Genomic DNA, 15618 nt, shown 5'->3' with positions numbered 1-15618 from the left:
TTGTTTGTCCTTCAGTTTTGAGTCTGAATAATCTCGAACTATACCAAACATAAGCAGTTAAAAACATTTAGTACATTTTTATGTTAAAAATTCAATATTTCAGTCCACTTTTAATCCTGGGTTAGCGTTAAACGGCTTTCGAAAATTCCGGCCCTGGAAATTACACAACCAAACAGCTTCAAGTTTGAATTTAAACATCGCTTTGTGATTTTATGAATATCGTACCTGAAAATTACTCTGAACTCAGAAGGCGAACAATACAAGATTAGCTAATTACCACTGAAAAGTGAAAATTACGAAACACTCGCGTGTTGCCCGAAATTCCAAGAAAAGAAATGATCGCATGACGCATGCGCTTGGTGGTATACGGGATGGGTTTAAAATATAGCGGGATGCGGGATAGAATTACCTTGGTGGTGGAAACATGTGCATTCTCCGACCCTAAAATGCGAAACGCGTTTTCATGGCTGGATGGGAATGAAGCAAATCTCACTTCGATCCTCCGTGAACGCACTGCACAGTTTTGCTTAACGACGATAACTGATGTCTTAGAAGCGTACAACAGTTCGAGTGGCACGAAATACGCCTCTAGAGACCAAACGCAATAAAACTATTCGAATTTCATTCCTCGTTATCCTCAGTTTCCCTCACACTTCATTGTGACAATTTCTTTTCTTCGTCACAGAAAATACACATCAATGTAAGTAGTTTTAAGATCTTTATAATAATGAACTTTCTAAACAGACGTTTCATGTATGTTGACTTCGTTCAGCGATAATATCTATTTTTTAAACACAGCACTATGCGTGACAAGTTGTGCAACTAGGGGTAATTTCATTACGAGACAAGTTGCATGATTCGTTAAGGGGCATTAAATGTCAGCTAAAAACAATGAAATACAACTAAATACCACACAAAATAAAAACGGAGATATGTGCGTCACGCAATCACCAGTTGACCAGTTGTCGGCCATACACTTCCTTATACGGATGTACTCGTTATACTTGTGCTCTTTATGCTTCGCCCAGTGATTGAGTGCCATCGACCATAATTTGCGCAGCTCTCTGATAGAACGTTGGTTGGTTAAATAGCCTTATGTTATACAGTTGTTTCTCAGCAAAACTGAAAGTTAGAGCATCACAAACACACATTCAAACCACATATAGGACACGGGCTATATGAAAACAATCGGAGGTGCGCGCATCCCCATGTTCTACCTTCATGCGAGCTTCCACTTTGTTTAAGGTCATGAATGTGTAGAGTTACCTTCAAGAACCTTCACAGTTGCCAAACCAGACCAAAAACACACCACATTACACAAAACACGTTTCAATCAAGCCACGAGTCGATGACACATAGGACGGTTCTTAAAAACATTCTTTGGGTCAAGTTAGCACAATTCCAAATACGTTTCATAGGCTGCCAAGCGGTGAAAGCCAATTTCCATTGCAGTTGTTAACTTCATCCGACCAGCTCTTTCTCTGTTCCCGCATGTTATCATCACGATGTGTCCTTAGCTTTTCAAGCTAGTCCCGCGTCACGAGCCATGTTGTAGAAGATTCCTCGTTGAGCCAGCAGCGCCTGTGGTGTGTCAAACTCCATCATGAAACCTTTGTCAAGCACCATGATCCTGAAAGAAAGACCGAATTCAAAACAATAACAACTTGATAAAGAAAAACAAATATTCACCCACGAGACACGCAAGAGCTGTTGTTGCTCCAGAGCCAGCCACATCTTTGTATCTGTTGCCTAAATTCTTCCAAAGCACCCTTCGTTTTGGGGAATCTTTGCAAAGTAAGGCGTGAAAGACATTCACAATTAGCCCGAGCCAGTTCCCACCCACCAACACCAAAACAGACGCGTCAACTGAGAATGACTTTGCAGCCTTTTCCAGGAGACAGAAAGGCGATTACGCAAACTTGAACGGCAACAAGAATGCCCCCACCTCCCCCATCCCCCCTCCACAATGAACAGTTCATGGTTTTGGATTAACTAGTCCTCCACTTCTTAAACTTTAGTGAATGAAGGACAGTGTACAAACATCAGATCTTCACGTACTGGAAGACATGAAGACTTCGGAATACTTTCTAACCTTGTGTAGTCCATAATAGTGTTGAGCCTGTGAGCAATGGTGAACACTGTGCGGTCAGCGAACTCACGCCGAATCGTTTGCTGAATGAGTTCATCAGTTTCCAGGTCCACCGCGGCCGTGGCTTCATCGAGAACCAGGATCTTACTTTTACGGAGCAGCGCACGCGCTAAACACACCAACTGCCGCTGACCAACACTGTGGAGAGAGTCAAGGGATTTTCAGTAACTGCACACTGTGGGGTTCTCTGTGAAAACGCAACGGTAACCTACAGTACATTTTTTTCCTCTAATTCACTATTATTTGAAGCGCGGTTCATAAAAAATGACGATCTTTTGCACCGAGGGCACGATAGACGTTTGCTTTATCACTCTACTAAGCCTAAACATCAGACCACCGAAAACGAATGGACAATACCTTAAGTTTTCTCCTCCTTCACTCACTGGGTGAAGAAGACCTTCATCCAGCCCTGATACAAAGTTCTTTAAATGACTCAGTTCAAGTATCTTCCACAGCTCGTCGTCTGTGTGAGTGTCAAACGGATCCAAATTGAGACGAAGGGTTCCAGAGAACAGTACTGGATCCTAAATAAAACAGACAAAAGCAGGGAGATACGTTTAACCGGTCCAGTTCTTTGGTTAGAGGAGGTTAGAGGAATAACCCACCCCAACCTCCCACCCCCCCCCCCGGCAAAAAAAAAATAAATAAACAAATAAATAAATAAAACAGAAACAAAACTTCATACAGTGTGACAAACTTTATGACGTACATCTCAAACATCACATTCCAAAAATATCCTTAAACTTGTGAGCTGGCTTTTCCCCACAAATTTCTAGCACGCCTGGTTGATATTTGGACGCTATGCATGCCTATGTTATGCAACGGCTACTCGTTCCCCATTTCTTTCAAGAATACAAGGCGAATGTGAAAGATAGCTTTACGAGCAAGTGAAACGTGCCTACGTTTAATTGAGGGCCTCAATGAGATTAACCGTTAGCCGTAATACGAGCCAAATATTTAGCCTTTAGGCGTAAAAAGTGGAACTTTTCAACCGTTAACCGTGAAAACATTTTAGCCACGAAAGTGAAAGTCTCAAGAGCTTCTGCCTTGTCTTGTGGTTTGGCAGTACAGGAAAAGGTCGGGAGACGTAGGAGTACAATTCTTATAATAACACCTTTTTCCATTCCCGGAATGGTCCTAAGACCTTAAATATGTATTACAGTAATCAAAATAAACTCTAAACTTTTTTAAACGATGAAAACTATTTAAGAGAGTGGTAATTAATTTCTAAGATTTCTGTTAACTGTGAGGAAAATAAATTAACCATCAACCGTCAAAGCCACCACCCCACTGCGACCAACTTAATTTCATCGCGTCTTAAGAAACTACCTGTGAGCTCGTTTCTTCCCAAATATTCCTATCACGACTGGTTGATATTTGGACGCCATGCATGCCTATTGCATTCAACAGCTACTATTTGTTTCAAGAATACAGGGCGAATGTGAAAACAAAATTGTGTGTGCACGCTAAACGTGCCTATGTTTAATTTTATCCCCTCTTCCGTTACCTGTGGAATGATTGTAAGTCGTGATCGCAGATCCTGAAGTCCAATCTTAGCGATATCAACACCATCAACCATGATTCGTCCGCCAGCTCTCTCAAGAATACGAAACAAAGCTAAGGTGAGCGTTGATTTTCCGGCTCCTGTGCGACCCACAATACCAACCTGAAAACACAGATTCGCTGTAGTCACTCAATGCAGCGTGACGTGACGGCGTGAAAACGGCTGTGACGTACACTGCACGAGTGAACAACTGATAACTGAATCACTTCATTGCAAATTTAGCAGTCACAGTTTGGTTTTCCCCTTCTCATGGTTTAACCTTAGGATCTTTGCACAAATTCAAAGATCCTTAAAGATCTGTACGAAGATGTTGTACACATCTTTGAGGATTTTTATCAAACTTTCTCGAGGATGTACAAAGATCTTTAAGGATCATCGAGGTTCTTGTCAAGACCCTCAAAATGTTTTCAACAGATCTTTAGAATCTTCAATGATTGTCAAGAATCTTCGACGATCTTGAGGTTCATGCAGTGATACTGAAATAGAATACTCAAGTAATTTTGCTATGGTCTTTCCTTACAATTACGACGAGATGGGGGTTCAGAGCCATCTTAACTGTTGGTCCATTTAAGGTGGCTCTGAACCCTAGCCGCAGAATTTTTTTAAACTTTGCAGGAACTTCCATCTTACCATGCTTATTCACAACTTTAAGTTACAAGTTCTTAAAGCTAAACTTAAGGGTGTCACACTGTTGTTATGGTAACCCATTATATATTGTTTTACCAATGATTGGGCATTTCTTGTGGCTGTATTGACCAATCATAGTGATGGAGTCAGTTCAAACTATTGTGAGCCACCTCAAGACCAAGACAAGAAGATTCCTGGTTCCAGAGGTTTTCTCTCTCCTATTTTTCCATCAAATGCGAGCTGTGACGACGCTTCAGTAGCAGAAAGACCAAGGGAAACCCCTGGGTAGAAATCTTCCTTCGACCCTACAAGGTTCCTAATCTCAGTTCTTGAATCTTTAGATCTTTAAATAACGTCTAAAATACCCTGTACCGTTTTTCACCGGGGAATTTCACAGTTAATCAACTTTAACTCAAACCAAGTGTACCTTTTCTCCTGGTTTAATATCACAGTTGATCTGTTTCAGTACAAGAGGTAATCCTTCCCTGTATTTCAGGTCAAACTCGTCTATCACAATGTTCCCTGCATCAGGCCACTCATCTGGGGGTCGGCTGTCTGGAATGATCCACTCAGCCTGAAAGAAATACATTCCTTTTAGTCAACGTGACAACTAGCACACGTTATGGGCGTTCTTCAATCTGTCTGCGTGCCTGTTGTGCACTGGATACTGTGTTCGACAGGCAGAGCCCTTCCAGTCTAGGCCCCGGTTGTTCGAAGGCTGGATAACGCTATCCAACAGAAAAATCGCTATCCAGTGGATAAGTGTCAACAAAACAAACCACGCTATCTGCTGGATAATGATTTATCCAGTGGAAACGTTATCTACCTTTCGAAAACCCCGGGGCCTGATATTTCATAAGCGAGTATTCTTAATTCTTTTCTCACGGTCGGCGCCATCTTTCACGCTTCGCCTCACGAATTGCGCTCCTACTGTCCAGACACTTATACCTAATCGCACCTTTTTGGTATGCTTCGGCGGCATATCAGGAGAATTTGGTCAAGCCATGGTTCGTATTTTGGCGAGACGTAGACGATCCAAAACACCCATGGCGAGACCAAACGAGCTTGATATGCTCATATGCAGCCGAAGAGTACCAAAAAGGTCCGAACAAAGAATAGCTATTTACCGTACCCAAATTCGCCCCAGCGACCATCACATGGTAGCCATATCAGATCGGTGACTTTGATATCGTACGATATCAGGTCAGCAGGCGCGACGTCTGATTGGGTAAAAGAGAATTTGGGTACGGTAAGCGGTGATATCAAGTCATACAGTAGATCTGATAGGGCAGGAATGTTTTAGCAGAATTTGGATCGGTAAATGACTAATCGTAATTTTCTAATATGCGACATACCAGGCTAGTTTGTCCTCGCCATGGCTCGACCAGGCTGCTCACTAAATGGCGCTCACGTGTTCATAGGCTCTCTAACTGTCAGATTATAGCATCAAAAGCTCGAGCGTACTAATGTCAACAACTTAAAATTTGACAATCCATCAATACCTCTGCAGGTGTTTCTGAATATTCCTTCACTCGCTCCACGGATACAATGTTTGTCTCCAGTTCACTGCTCATCCGTACCATCCAGTTAAGAGTTGCGGTTACCTTGGTGATAAAAACAAACAAACAAACAAGTATGTTTAAAGGAACTCAGTCACGGTATTTTAAGTTATTTTGGCCGCGTACAAAATTACCTTTAAATTGAAGGAAACCTATTTACTAGTAGTTTGCTAAGATAGAAAAACACCAAAGAGATAATAACAAAGCAAAAAGGAACAAGGATGGTTAAGGATGGAGAAGATTACCACGGATTACAAACGACAAGCTTAATACAAATTTAGGCTTAAAGTGCAACTAACCCCCCAATTTTTGTTTTCCTTTAATGAAATCTACTAGTTTGCCCTATTACTTCAGCGAAGAAATGACCTCGATTGATAAAATCCATGCGATTCTACGGGCGTTTACAGTTGTAATTTCTTGCCCCACGACCGCGCATAGCGGGATCTGGGTCGGGCTTCTTGTGACATCATCGAAGGACATTGCTCAAAACACTCAAGAGACGTTTGACTAGGTTTCGAGCGCTGTGAAAACATATTTGGGGTATTTGTGTTTCATATTTTATCAAAAATGGGCAAGACTGTTAAGTGAAAGAACTGTACCATCTAGCTATACAATTCGAAGTCTAGTTACGATTAGCACGGCTACGATGTATATATTTTTTCGATTTCGAAGTGCGGGTCGCCAGTCAAGCCCGCCGCACTGCAAGTCACGATCGACAATTTGCCGGCCCATTTGGCTAATCTACTGATCTACATACAACACTTCTTTAAGTACTCTTACCGAACCCTTGATAGCTCATAACGACGAGAGCATATTTTTCCACTAATTACTCAAAAACGCGGAAAAATTCGTCTTTCCGCTTTGTTATTGCCGACCGACCGTATGTATACAAAGTCAATTAGTATGTACGAACATAAACATTGATTGCGAGTTTCACAAATTTGCACTTTTCGTACTAGTAATTAAAAATCCTTCGACAAGATCTTGACAAAAAGTTCAGTATGGTATCAATTAAATGAATACATTTCTCCTTCACTGTTCTTTTGTTTTAAAAGTCTTTTTTACGTACGCTAATAACCTGAGTGTTACGATTCCGTCCAAAACCTTCTCCTCCCAGGTCTCCTTTAGCTTCCTTTCAGCGCTTCAGTCTCCGTCGTTAAAGTCTAATCTAAATAGTTTGTTTTACTTTCCTCATATACTTATCAATGCTTGATTCGTTTTAAGTTGTAACTGAGATATATTTTGTTGCTCAAGGAACAAAACAATTGTGTATGCAGAGGAGCAACTCAAGCGCCGATTGTCGGCCCTCGTGGGTGTGGTTGTATATGAAATCCACAAATACATAGCTAGTTCTGCAGTTCGAAGCCTCACTTATCTCAATCGCTTCGCTGTAGGACGTACGTGAGGTTGATTATTCGTTTAGAAAGCTCTCTATTTCGAGGACGAAGAAAACTCCATGCGTATAATTTGCCGTATAATTATCTCACCTACAGTAGTTTCCATTATTTTGGTCTGGGACATCTGGGGCTCGTTCTTATTTCCAGGTTTCGTGTCTTATCTACCTTGACAATATCGAGCTTCGTGCTAGAAGCTAGGGAAGAATATACAGCCCATGAAAATCCTAGGTTTTTACAGAAGCGGCGAACCTGAGATCGAAGAACTGCTCGATGTCCGACTTCGCACAAGTCTGCACACTGCTTTCGGCTTTTTCTCGCTTCTGGACGAGTGTCACTGGGATATAGGTATTGAATGAGGAGGATTGCTCTTTCCTAAGCATGCTGTACTGCGAATCCCTCCAAAAACACATCTTCCTTGTATTCTGCAACGATTTTGAATCACACTAGTGCATGTTCGCATACATTCTTCTTAGAAGCAAACCATTGTTGGTTCTTCGATGACGTCACAGGTCAACTCGCCCCATTCTTCGTTATTGCTCGGTCATGGTCACGTAAAGCGCTAATTTTGCGGACTTCAAAAATTCATAGGAAATTAACGAAAATAGCTACAACGATAATTTTTTCGCAGTGGTGATCAGAAAGATGAGAATATTTAAGTAAGCGAAAAACAAATTTGGGGGTTAGTTGCACTTTAACTTTTCAAGATGCAGAAACTGTGACGTAGCTCCTTTTTAAATGTACGGGTGATATGAATACCCCACAACTGTGTACTGACGGCTAACCAACACACCTGAAGAGCGTAAGTGATGGACAAACCAACGAGTCCACTCTCTAGAGAATCGCGGTTAACGACGGAAAACAAAGCAGCAAAAAATATGATCAAGATGCCAACAAACTCGAGATGAATAGCGAGCCACCTGAAAAACCAAGCAAATTAGTGTGGTTAGGTAATTAAAACCCGTGAACTTGGAAAGCGCCGCTTACTCTGTTTCTTTCCACTTGTTTGGAGGACAACATGCTTACACTTAATGAAGGTAAACTCCGGTTAGAGTTGGACGCTTTAAGAATTGGCCTTTTTGATAAGAAAATTGCCTGAAGTCCACTTCGAGCGGATACGTTTATGATGAGATCCAATCAAACAAAGTCGAGTCATAAACGAGGTTTAAGTATACATTTCAGCATTGATTACGCCTCGGAAAAACAAACGAACGGACGAACGTACGAACGTGGAAACGTACGAAGGTACAAATGTACGAAGATAGGAAGTTACGAAGGTACGAAGGTACGAATGTACGAATGTACGAAGGTTCGAAGGTACGAACGAACGACTGTACGAGCGTACGAACGCACAAAAACGACCTCCTTTAGCAGACTCCCTAGGCTTAACATTTTAAGTGGTCGTCTCAAGCGAAGGATAGACTAAGGCGAAGGATAGACTTAAGACGTCATGCATAGATCACAGATAACAAGAACGTCCTAAGATATATGCGCATCAAGACAATTCATTGCATAATTACGAGAGAGATACATTGTGTGATGAATCAATAAATATTACGAAGGAGATCTGAAATATCTTACAATAATTAGTTCTTAGACAAAACTTTTCACCTGTTTGCCGACATTGAAGGGTAGTAAGCCACTTGGTTTTCATCCACCAGGAAATAATTACCCCGTATGAAGCGCTGCTGTTGCGCAAAGGCTCGGATGGTGGTGGTGCCGTTGATAGTCTCCAGGAAGTTGTTGTATATTGGTGAGCGGCTAACAGATTCAATCCGCTTCAGCTCGCGTGAGCTTGCTACGTAAATTCTCTGGAAAATACAAAACCCGCAAATTAAATTGTTGAAGCCTCGGCGCCAAGTTAGAATTTTAACATCTAGAAACTAGTCTATCCTCCCCTCACTTGAGACACAACGAAGACATAAAAAAACCATTGATTGATTGATTGTTATCCTGCTTTGAATTTACGCACACAAGTAGCAACTGCACTGTCATCAAGGACACTAAACCTCTGTACTCAATCGTTTCCAAATTCAACTAGCATTCGACTAGCATGACGTCGTGCAACCTGGTAATTATTCTGCGCACGGAACTGTCTAAGTTACTTGTAATCCCCAAACAAAGACAACTTTTTATAAAAAACAAAATGAAAGGTGGACGTTCAGTGATGTTAAAAAACCTGTTTACTGGATTTCAAGCAAAAAGGGGTTTACCTGTATAAAAAAATACAAGACTCCCAAAGGAACGATCACAGCCAGAAAGATTGGTGTGGCATAAGTAATCGCAAACATTGTACCAATGACAGACAGAAAGGTCCGGAGGAACGAGGTCAGAGATCTGGGCACCATGTCATCAATACCACTGATGTCCTTGGAAAAGCGGTTCATGATCCTCCCCTGCGGGGTGGTCTCGAAGAATGACATGGGAGAATGCATGATGTTGACCAACATTTTCTGATGGAGATGCCGCGACGCAATTCGTGAGCCAGCCGCCATGGCAATGGAAGCAAAAAGAATGAAGATAGCTTGCGACATGCCCAGCGCGCCATAAACACCAAGGAAGAGATCGCGCTCATCGTCTGAAGTCACGTCTGTGGAACTCCACCTAGCCAACCAGATTCCTGACGAGACTGCAGAGGTCTCGGAGAGGATGAAAAACAATACGATACACGCGGAGAGTGAAACTGTGAGTGACTTGGCGTATTCCCAGAACACTGAAAGTTTAACCTGCAAGAACATGGTAGCATTCAAATTACATTCGTAAAAAGATTTCAAGCTACAGTGCAAGCCGTTAGGAAGTTACCCAAGCTACCACAAGGACAGCAATGAGCTATGTGTACAACACACGTGCAGAGAAATGTTGTCCGAGACGATTGGAATAGAACCTTGATATCTTTCCTCACCCGTTCTCGTTTGACAAATATTTATTTGAAGTGAATCCAACGTTCACATAACAGTGCTTGTTTCACAGCAGTACTTATTTGTGCGAACCATTTATTTGAAAATGTGTTCCGCGTACATGTTCATTTTCATGTAATTCAAACTCATTTTCATATGAAAGTTTTTGCACGGACTCGTTTTGAAAAAGAGGCACAAGGTAACTCGGAAATGGCCCATTGCCCGGAATTGCTTCGCACAGATGCTGGATTATATTGTAACGCAAATGAGAAAAGTTAACCGTGAAAAGGGTTAAATTAGCAGTCTTAGGGAGTAACGGGTTTACACCAACACTTCACATATTTTATATAAACACCTCTCTAGTTACCCATAGTACTTTTTAAGATCAGCTTACTTCTTGAAGATATATAGTAAAGGTTGACAAGTCCGTACAACTAGTCCCCTGAAGAGTTTACACGAAGGGACTGGTTGCAGGGACTTGTCCCACGAACAGTTCACACGAAGCGTTTTGGGGAACAAGTCGCAGGGACTTGCCCCAAAAATTCAAACCAGTTTGAATTCGTGGGACTAGTCGCAGGCACCAAATTTTCGCAGGGACCAAAGTTTGGTCCCTGCGACTAGATTTTGTGGCAAAAATGGCTAGTTCACACGATGAGACTTGTTCCCGTGACTTGCTGCAGGGACTAGTCACAGGGACTAGCCCATTTGTGTGTTTGACCTTTGACCTTAATACCGTGGAACCCCGTTAATCCGGTCACCAACGGGCCACAAAAATGTGGCCGTACTAATGGGGTGGTCGTATTAAAGGGGCTCTTTAAATAAGAAAATGACTGACTGAGCTTTTGTTCGGGCCAGAATAAACTGGCCGTTATATCGAGGTCGCCGTATTAACGGGGTGGCCGTAAGGCGGGGCTCCACTGTACCTTTCCAGTTTTGGATCTCTCTTCTTCAATCATCTTGTCCCCTTCCTGATCTGGTCTTGTAAACTGACAATCCAGGTCAGCGGTATCAACAGTTATAACCGATATACTGTCAGCTCGTTTTCTAAGAGGTATATCAAGATGGCTGTCTAACCGCTCCATGCTTTGCCGTCCATTCCAGCGTCCATCGACATCCTCGATATCTGGCATGATCGCCTCTGGTGCAGGATCCTCGGCTATTTACGAATATAAAATGAAAGCAGGAGCTTAATATCAAGTTTGGGGCGCTTTCTATTCAATCAAGAATCACGGAACTTTCGAAACAGAAGCAAATGGTACGGAGATATTCTGAACTACGCCAGTTTCTTTTTGTTTCCGGTAACACCAACTCACCATATGTAAGCTTTGTTTGCTCCTCTGTTGCGTATGTTTTCAGAAACTCAGCGAAAGCGCCCCTGTTCTTAACCAGCTCTGTGTAAGTACCAATCTGAAATTAATAGGAAAGTCGACATTAAAAATGGTTACACATATAAGGCAACACATAAAAATTTCCTTGCAGTGTTACAGCAATGACAGTCGTTGCAAAAAGTGGAACTAGATTTTACTCTCTACAGCACTTGCTACAATAAGAACGTTTTGACACATGCTGATGTTGGGGAGTTTCTTGCAACTCGTTGTTTTGCAACAAAATTGTAATACAAGCTTCATAAAAAAGCACAATCATTGAAATCATGAAAAGATACTGTGAGGCTGATCAACTTACATTTCAGTAAAAAAGAGTCCGAGAGAAAACACTTTCCTTTCATGTAACTGATAGCTCAAGACAATGGAAGCTAAGGCCACACAAACCTCTGATATTCTGCCATCTTGTAACACAATAATCTGATCGACTTGAGGAAGAAAAGCAATGCCATGGGTCACAAGGACGCGCGTCTGGTGAGAAGAATGCATTGAACGCATATTTACTATATACTGACAGTATACAGATATTAACTACACTACTACATGAACCCTCACAATGTGGATTCATTGTTGCTATGGACATATCTTCTATAAACAGTGACTTGTCATTACAAGCAGTTTTCTTGTTCGCAGACGGACTAAAATTCTTTTGAGCGAGAAAACTAGCGAACGAACGAGCGAACGAATGAACGATGGAGCACACCAACGAACAAACGAACGAACGAAAGGACCAACTGGCGAACGAACGAACGAACGAACGAGCAAAGAAACGAACGAGCAAGCAAAGAAACGAACGACCGAACAAACCAACGAACGAACGAAAGAGCAAAGAAACAGACGAAAGCGCAAACGAACGAACGAACAAACCAACGAACGAACGAGCAAAAGAACGAACAAACGAACGAAAAAAAGAACGAATAGATGTAAGAAAAGGAGTGAAAAAGAAATGGTCGAATACATCCCTCACAATTTCATTAGGAGTGTTATTTTTAAAATTACAGTAAGTTCAGATACATTTAACAAATTGGAATAAGGTGATGAAAACAAAAGTTGTCAGTTGATTTGCCAACAGTTTACACCGTGCAAATTTGACACGGTTAACCTCTATCACACGGACTAATATTATCGTACAGACATACCTTCTTCCTCAGTTTTCCTCGTGGTCCAATGACTTTATCAAAGATGTGTTTTCCTACATGTGAGTCCACAGCACTGAGTGGATCATCCAACAAGTAGACATCAGCATTGAAATACACAGCACGAGCTAAGCTGACTCGCTGTTTCTGTCCACCACTGAGATTAATTCCCTAAAGAAAGCAATGAAACCTTTTAGTTTTACAACAGAAATCAAATGGGTTTTAAACAGAGAGGAAGGACGAGAAGGACGGAGGAGAAGAAGGAGGAGGTGGGAGGAGAAAGAGGAGAATGCGGACGAGACGAGGAAAAAGAAGCGAAAGCTGAGGAGGAGAAGGAGAAGGAGCAGGAGCAGGGGGAGGAGTAAGAGGACGAGCAGCAGCAGCAGCAACAGCAGCAGCAACAACAGCAGCAGCAGCAACAGCAGCAGCAGCAACAGCAGCAGCAACAGCAGCAGCAACAGCAGCAGCAACAGCAGCAGCAGCAACAAACAACAGCAGAAGCAACAGCAGTAGCAGCGTGCAGGGTTCCCAGGGTACTAAACAGCTTCATAGTAAAGATACCTTTTCACCAATTTCTGTCAGGTCTCCTCCTGGTAAGATGTCAAGATCTGTTTGTAGAGCACAGGTATAAATCGCTTTAGCATAACGCTTGGAATCAAATGTTCTTCCAAACAGAATGTTCTCCCTGAGAGTAGCATTCTGAATCCAGGCTTGCTGAGGAACATATGCTACGGAGCCCTGAAAAGGAAAAGTAACGTGATTTACGGTCTTCAAAATAAACCAAGAAAGATTCAGAATACAAGCTTTAAAACTCATCAAAGTACTCTACATGCTAAATTCTATTGGCAGACACATGACCTGTTCAATAGCTAATCTGTAATCGGTTACAATTTGGTAAATAACTACACTCTCACTCAAAAATGCCCTTATTGGAAATTTAGGCTTTAAAATACAGAAAATAACAAGTTAAAGATTGTTTTTCCCAAATACCGATACACTTCCTGCAATAGCTTTCTGTGAGCAATATGTGTAATCTTCGTTGCGCTTTGTTGTCTTATAAGTTATACTACCCTCAGAAAACTGTTGTCCTTTTGGCCTTTCGGTTCACTTTTCCCGCAAGCAAATGTCTATCATTCATATTTTCAAGAAAAATGGAAGTTAATGTTTTAAAATTACTAATTCTAAATTAATAACAAACTAAAGCTCATCTCACAGTTTCCCTAGAGTCGAACCTAACCCTAAATGCAAGGACGTTTACAATTGTTAGCACCTTAACGTTAACTTTCCCATCAAGCTTTTCCGTTTCCCCAAGAAGAGCAGAAAGCAGAGTAGATTTTCCACATCCAACCTGACCAACCACAGCAACAAGTGAACCACTTGGAATATTTACATTGATACTGCGGGAAAAAACAATGAAACATCAAATGAATATTAAAAAAGCAACAATGAACATAACATGGTGGACCTCTCTCTATCAAAGAAATTTAAGAATTAAACTAAAACTCACTTTGTCAACGAAGGTTTGCCATTCTTGTCCCAGCTGAAGGCTCCATTCTCAATGTGAATGTCTTGTGTACTGACTAAAAATCAATGAGGGAAAAAAATAAATTCTTTAAGTCAAGTCTGAAGAGCGCCGAGATGGTTAATTATATGCAAACCTAACCAGGCTCCAATCTGAAGCTATGCGCTTATTACCGCGCGCGATGCCGCCACACTGGCTGCATTGTAATAACATTCAAAACAATTGCTGCAACTTCTTGAATTGACAAGACTCACTGTGATCTGGCATGGTCTTCTCTACATTATCTGCATCAAGTTCTTCAAGGCTTAGAAACTCTGTCAAACGTTTCAGGGAAACTCGGGCCTAACAAACAAAGGGATTATAACATTCAACATTTTGGATTAGTAGAATTCCACCAGTATACTGATGCAAATGCTGTGATCTGATTGGCTCAGCTATCGTTAAATATCGGCCATTAGTAGAATTCTACTAATATACTAATGCAAATGCTGTAATCTGATTGGCTGAGCCATTGCACTCCACCAGCCATTAGTGTGCAGTAGCTGCATGTCATACATACGAAGTGGTGACTTTTTCTCGTTTTCGTAAGTTTCGAGGAAACATTTAGAAAACGATGGGAAACTCAATCCCGGAGAGGACTAAAAAAGGATATTCATGGTTTATTAAAGAACTATAAAAAGTCGAAATTGATTCACGAATAAAAAGACACGATGAGCGTGCGTACCAAAGTGCAAAATTCAAAGGACAATTCATTCCTTGTGATTTTTGTAAAGCGTGAAGTTTAATATAAAGTAGAGAAATAATAAAAAACGGTCATTTGAAGGAAATTTTAGTTAAATTTATACTAAGACATTTAGAATATTTGCTCTCGATTTTTGAGGTTATAGCTGATTCGTCTCTTGGGCCTCATCAACTATTAATTTACATCTCAAGTAAATACAGAAAAGTAAAGAAAAGAATTTTAGCATAATGAAAAAAACACTGTCTAATCAAATAAAATAAAAGACGGATTAAAAAAATTCAGTTATTCAACTTAACTAGGTATAGGCAATAAACACTTACAAAGTAACAGGTCACACTTGACAAGGCCTCGGACAACAATATGGAATTTAACAACTTGCACATACAAAACGTAATTTATACTTCTACTTATTTTTGTGTACCTATGATGTTAGATATTAATAATAATTATGATTTATTACCTGGATCAGGCTAATTATCACATTCGGAAGCATGACCAGTGGAAAACGTAGAATGTTGAAGAGCGAAATTGCAACAAATGCTTTGGAAGCTGTTAGCTCATTGCCAGTCAGCACATAAATGGCGAAGGTAGCTATTGACACCTGTCATGTTAAACAATGAAAATTAACCATTCCCTGCTAGGTCAA

The 15618-nt window shown here is 41.1% G+C and overlaps 1 protein-coding gene across 2 annotated transcripts in view; it reads right to left on the bottom strand.

Moving 5' to 3' along the window:
• Positions 1-179: 179 nt before the first annotated feature.
• Positions 180-15618, bottom strand: part of LOC145491940 (multidrug resistance-associated protein 1-like) — a 31236-nt gene continuing 15797 nt past the window's right edge. For both annotated transcript variants that reach the window (XM_081471238.1, XM_081471239.1), the window contains exons 11-28: positions 15433-15573; positions 14485-14572; positions 14216-14288; positions 13979-14105; positions 13270-13446; positions 12712-12879; positions 11960-12043; positions 11504-11597; positions 11114-11346; positions 9507-10019; positions 8905-9104; positions 8087-8213; positions 5843-5944; positions 4768-4914; positions 3657-3815; positions 2507-2673; positions 2093-2287; positions 180-1630 (exon numbers count right to left, since the gene is read on the bottom strand). In XM_081471238.1, the coding sequence (XP_081327364.1) occupies positions 1522-1630; positions 2093-2287; positions 2507-2673; positions 3657-3815; positions 4768-4914; positions 5843-5944; positions 8087-8213; positions 8905-9104; positions 9507-10019; positions 11114-11346; positions 11504-11597; positions 11960-12043; positions 12712-12879; positions 13270-13446; positions 13979-14105; positions 14216-14288; positions 14485-14572; positions 15433-15573 (2904 nt within the window). In that variant the 3' untranslated portion in view covers positions 180-1521. The remainder of the gene's footprint in view (positions 1631-2092; positions 2288-2506; positions 2674-3656; positions 3816-4767; positions 4915-5842; positions 5945-8086; positions 8214-8904; positions 9105-9506; positions 10020-11113; positions 11347-11503; positions 11598-11959; positions 12044-12711; positions 12880-13269; positions 13447-13978; positions 14106-14215; positions 14289-14484; positions 14573-15432; positions 15574-15618) is intronic.

Source organism: Orbicella franksi, chromosome 7 (genome assembly GCF_964199315.1).
Source record: "Orbicella franksi chromosome 7, jaOrbFran1.1, whole genome shotgun sequence".
Classification (NCBI taxonomy): Eukaryota; Metazoa; Cnidaria; class Anthozoa; order Scleractinia; family Merulinidae; genus Orbicella; species Orbicella franksi.
The sequence above is the reverse complement of the archived record's forward strand: the minus strand, read 5'-3'. Positions and strand labels throughout refer to the sequence as shown.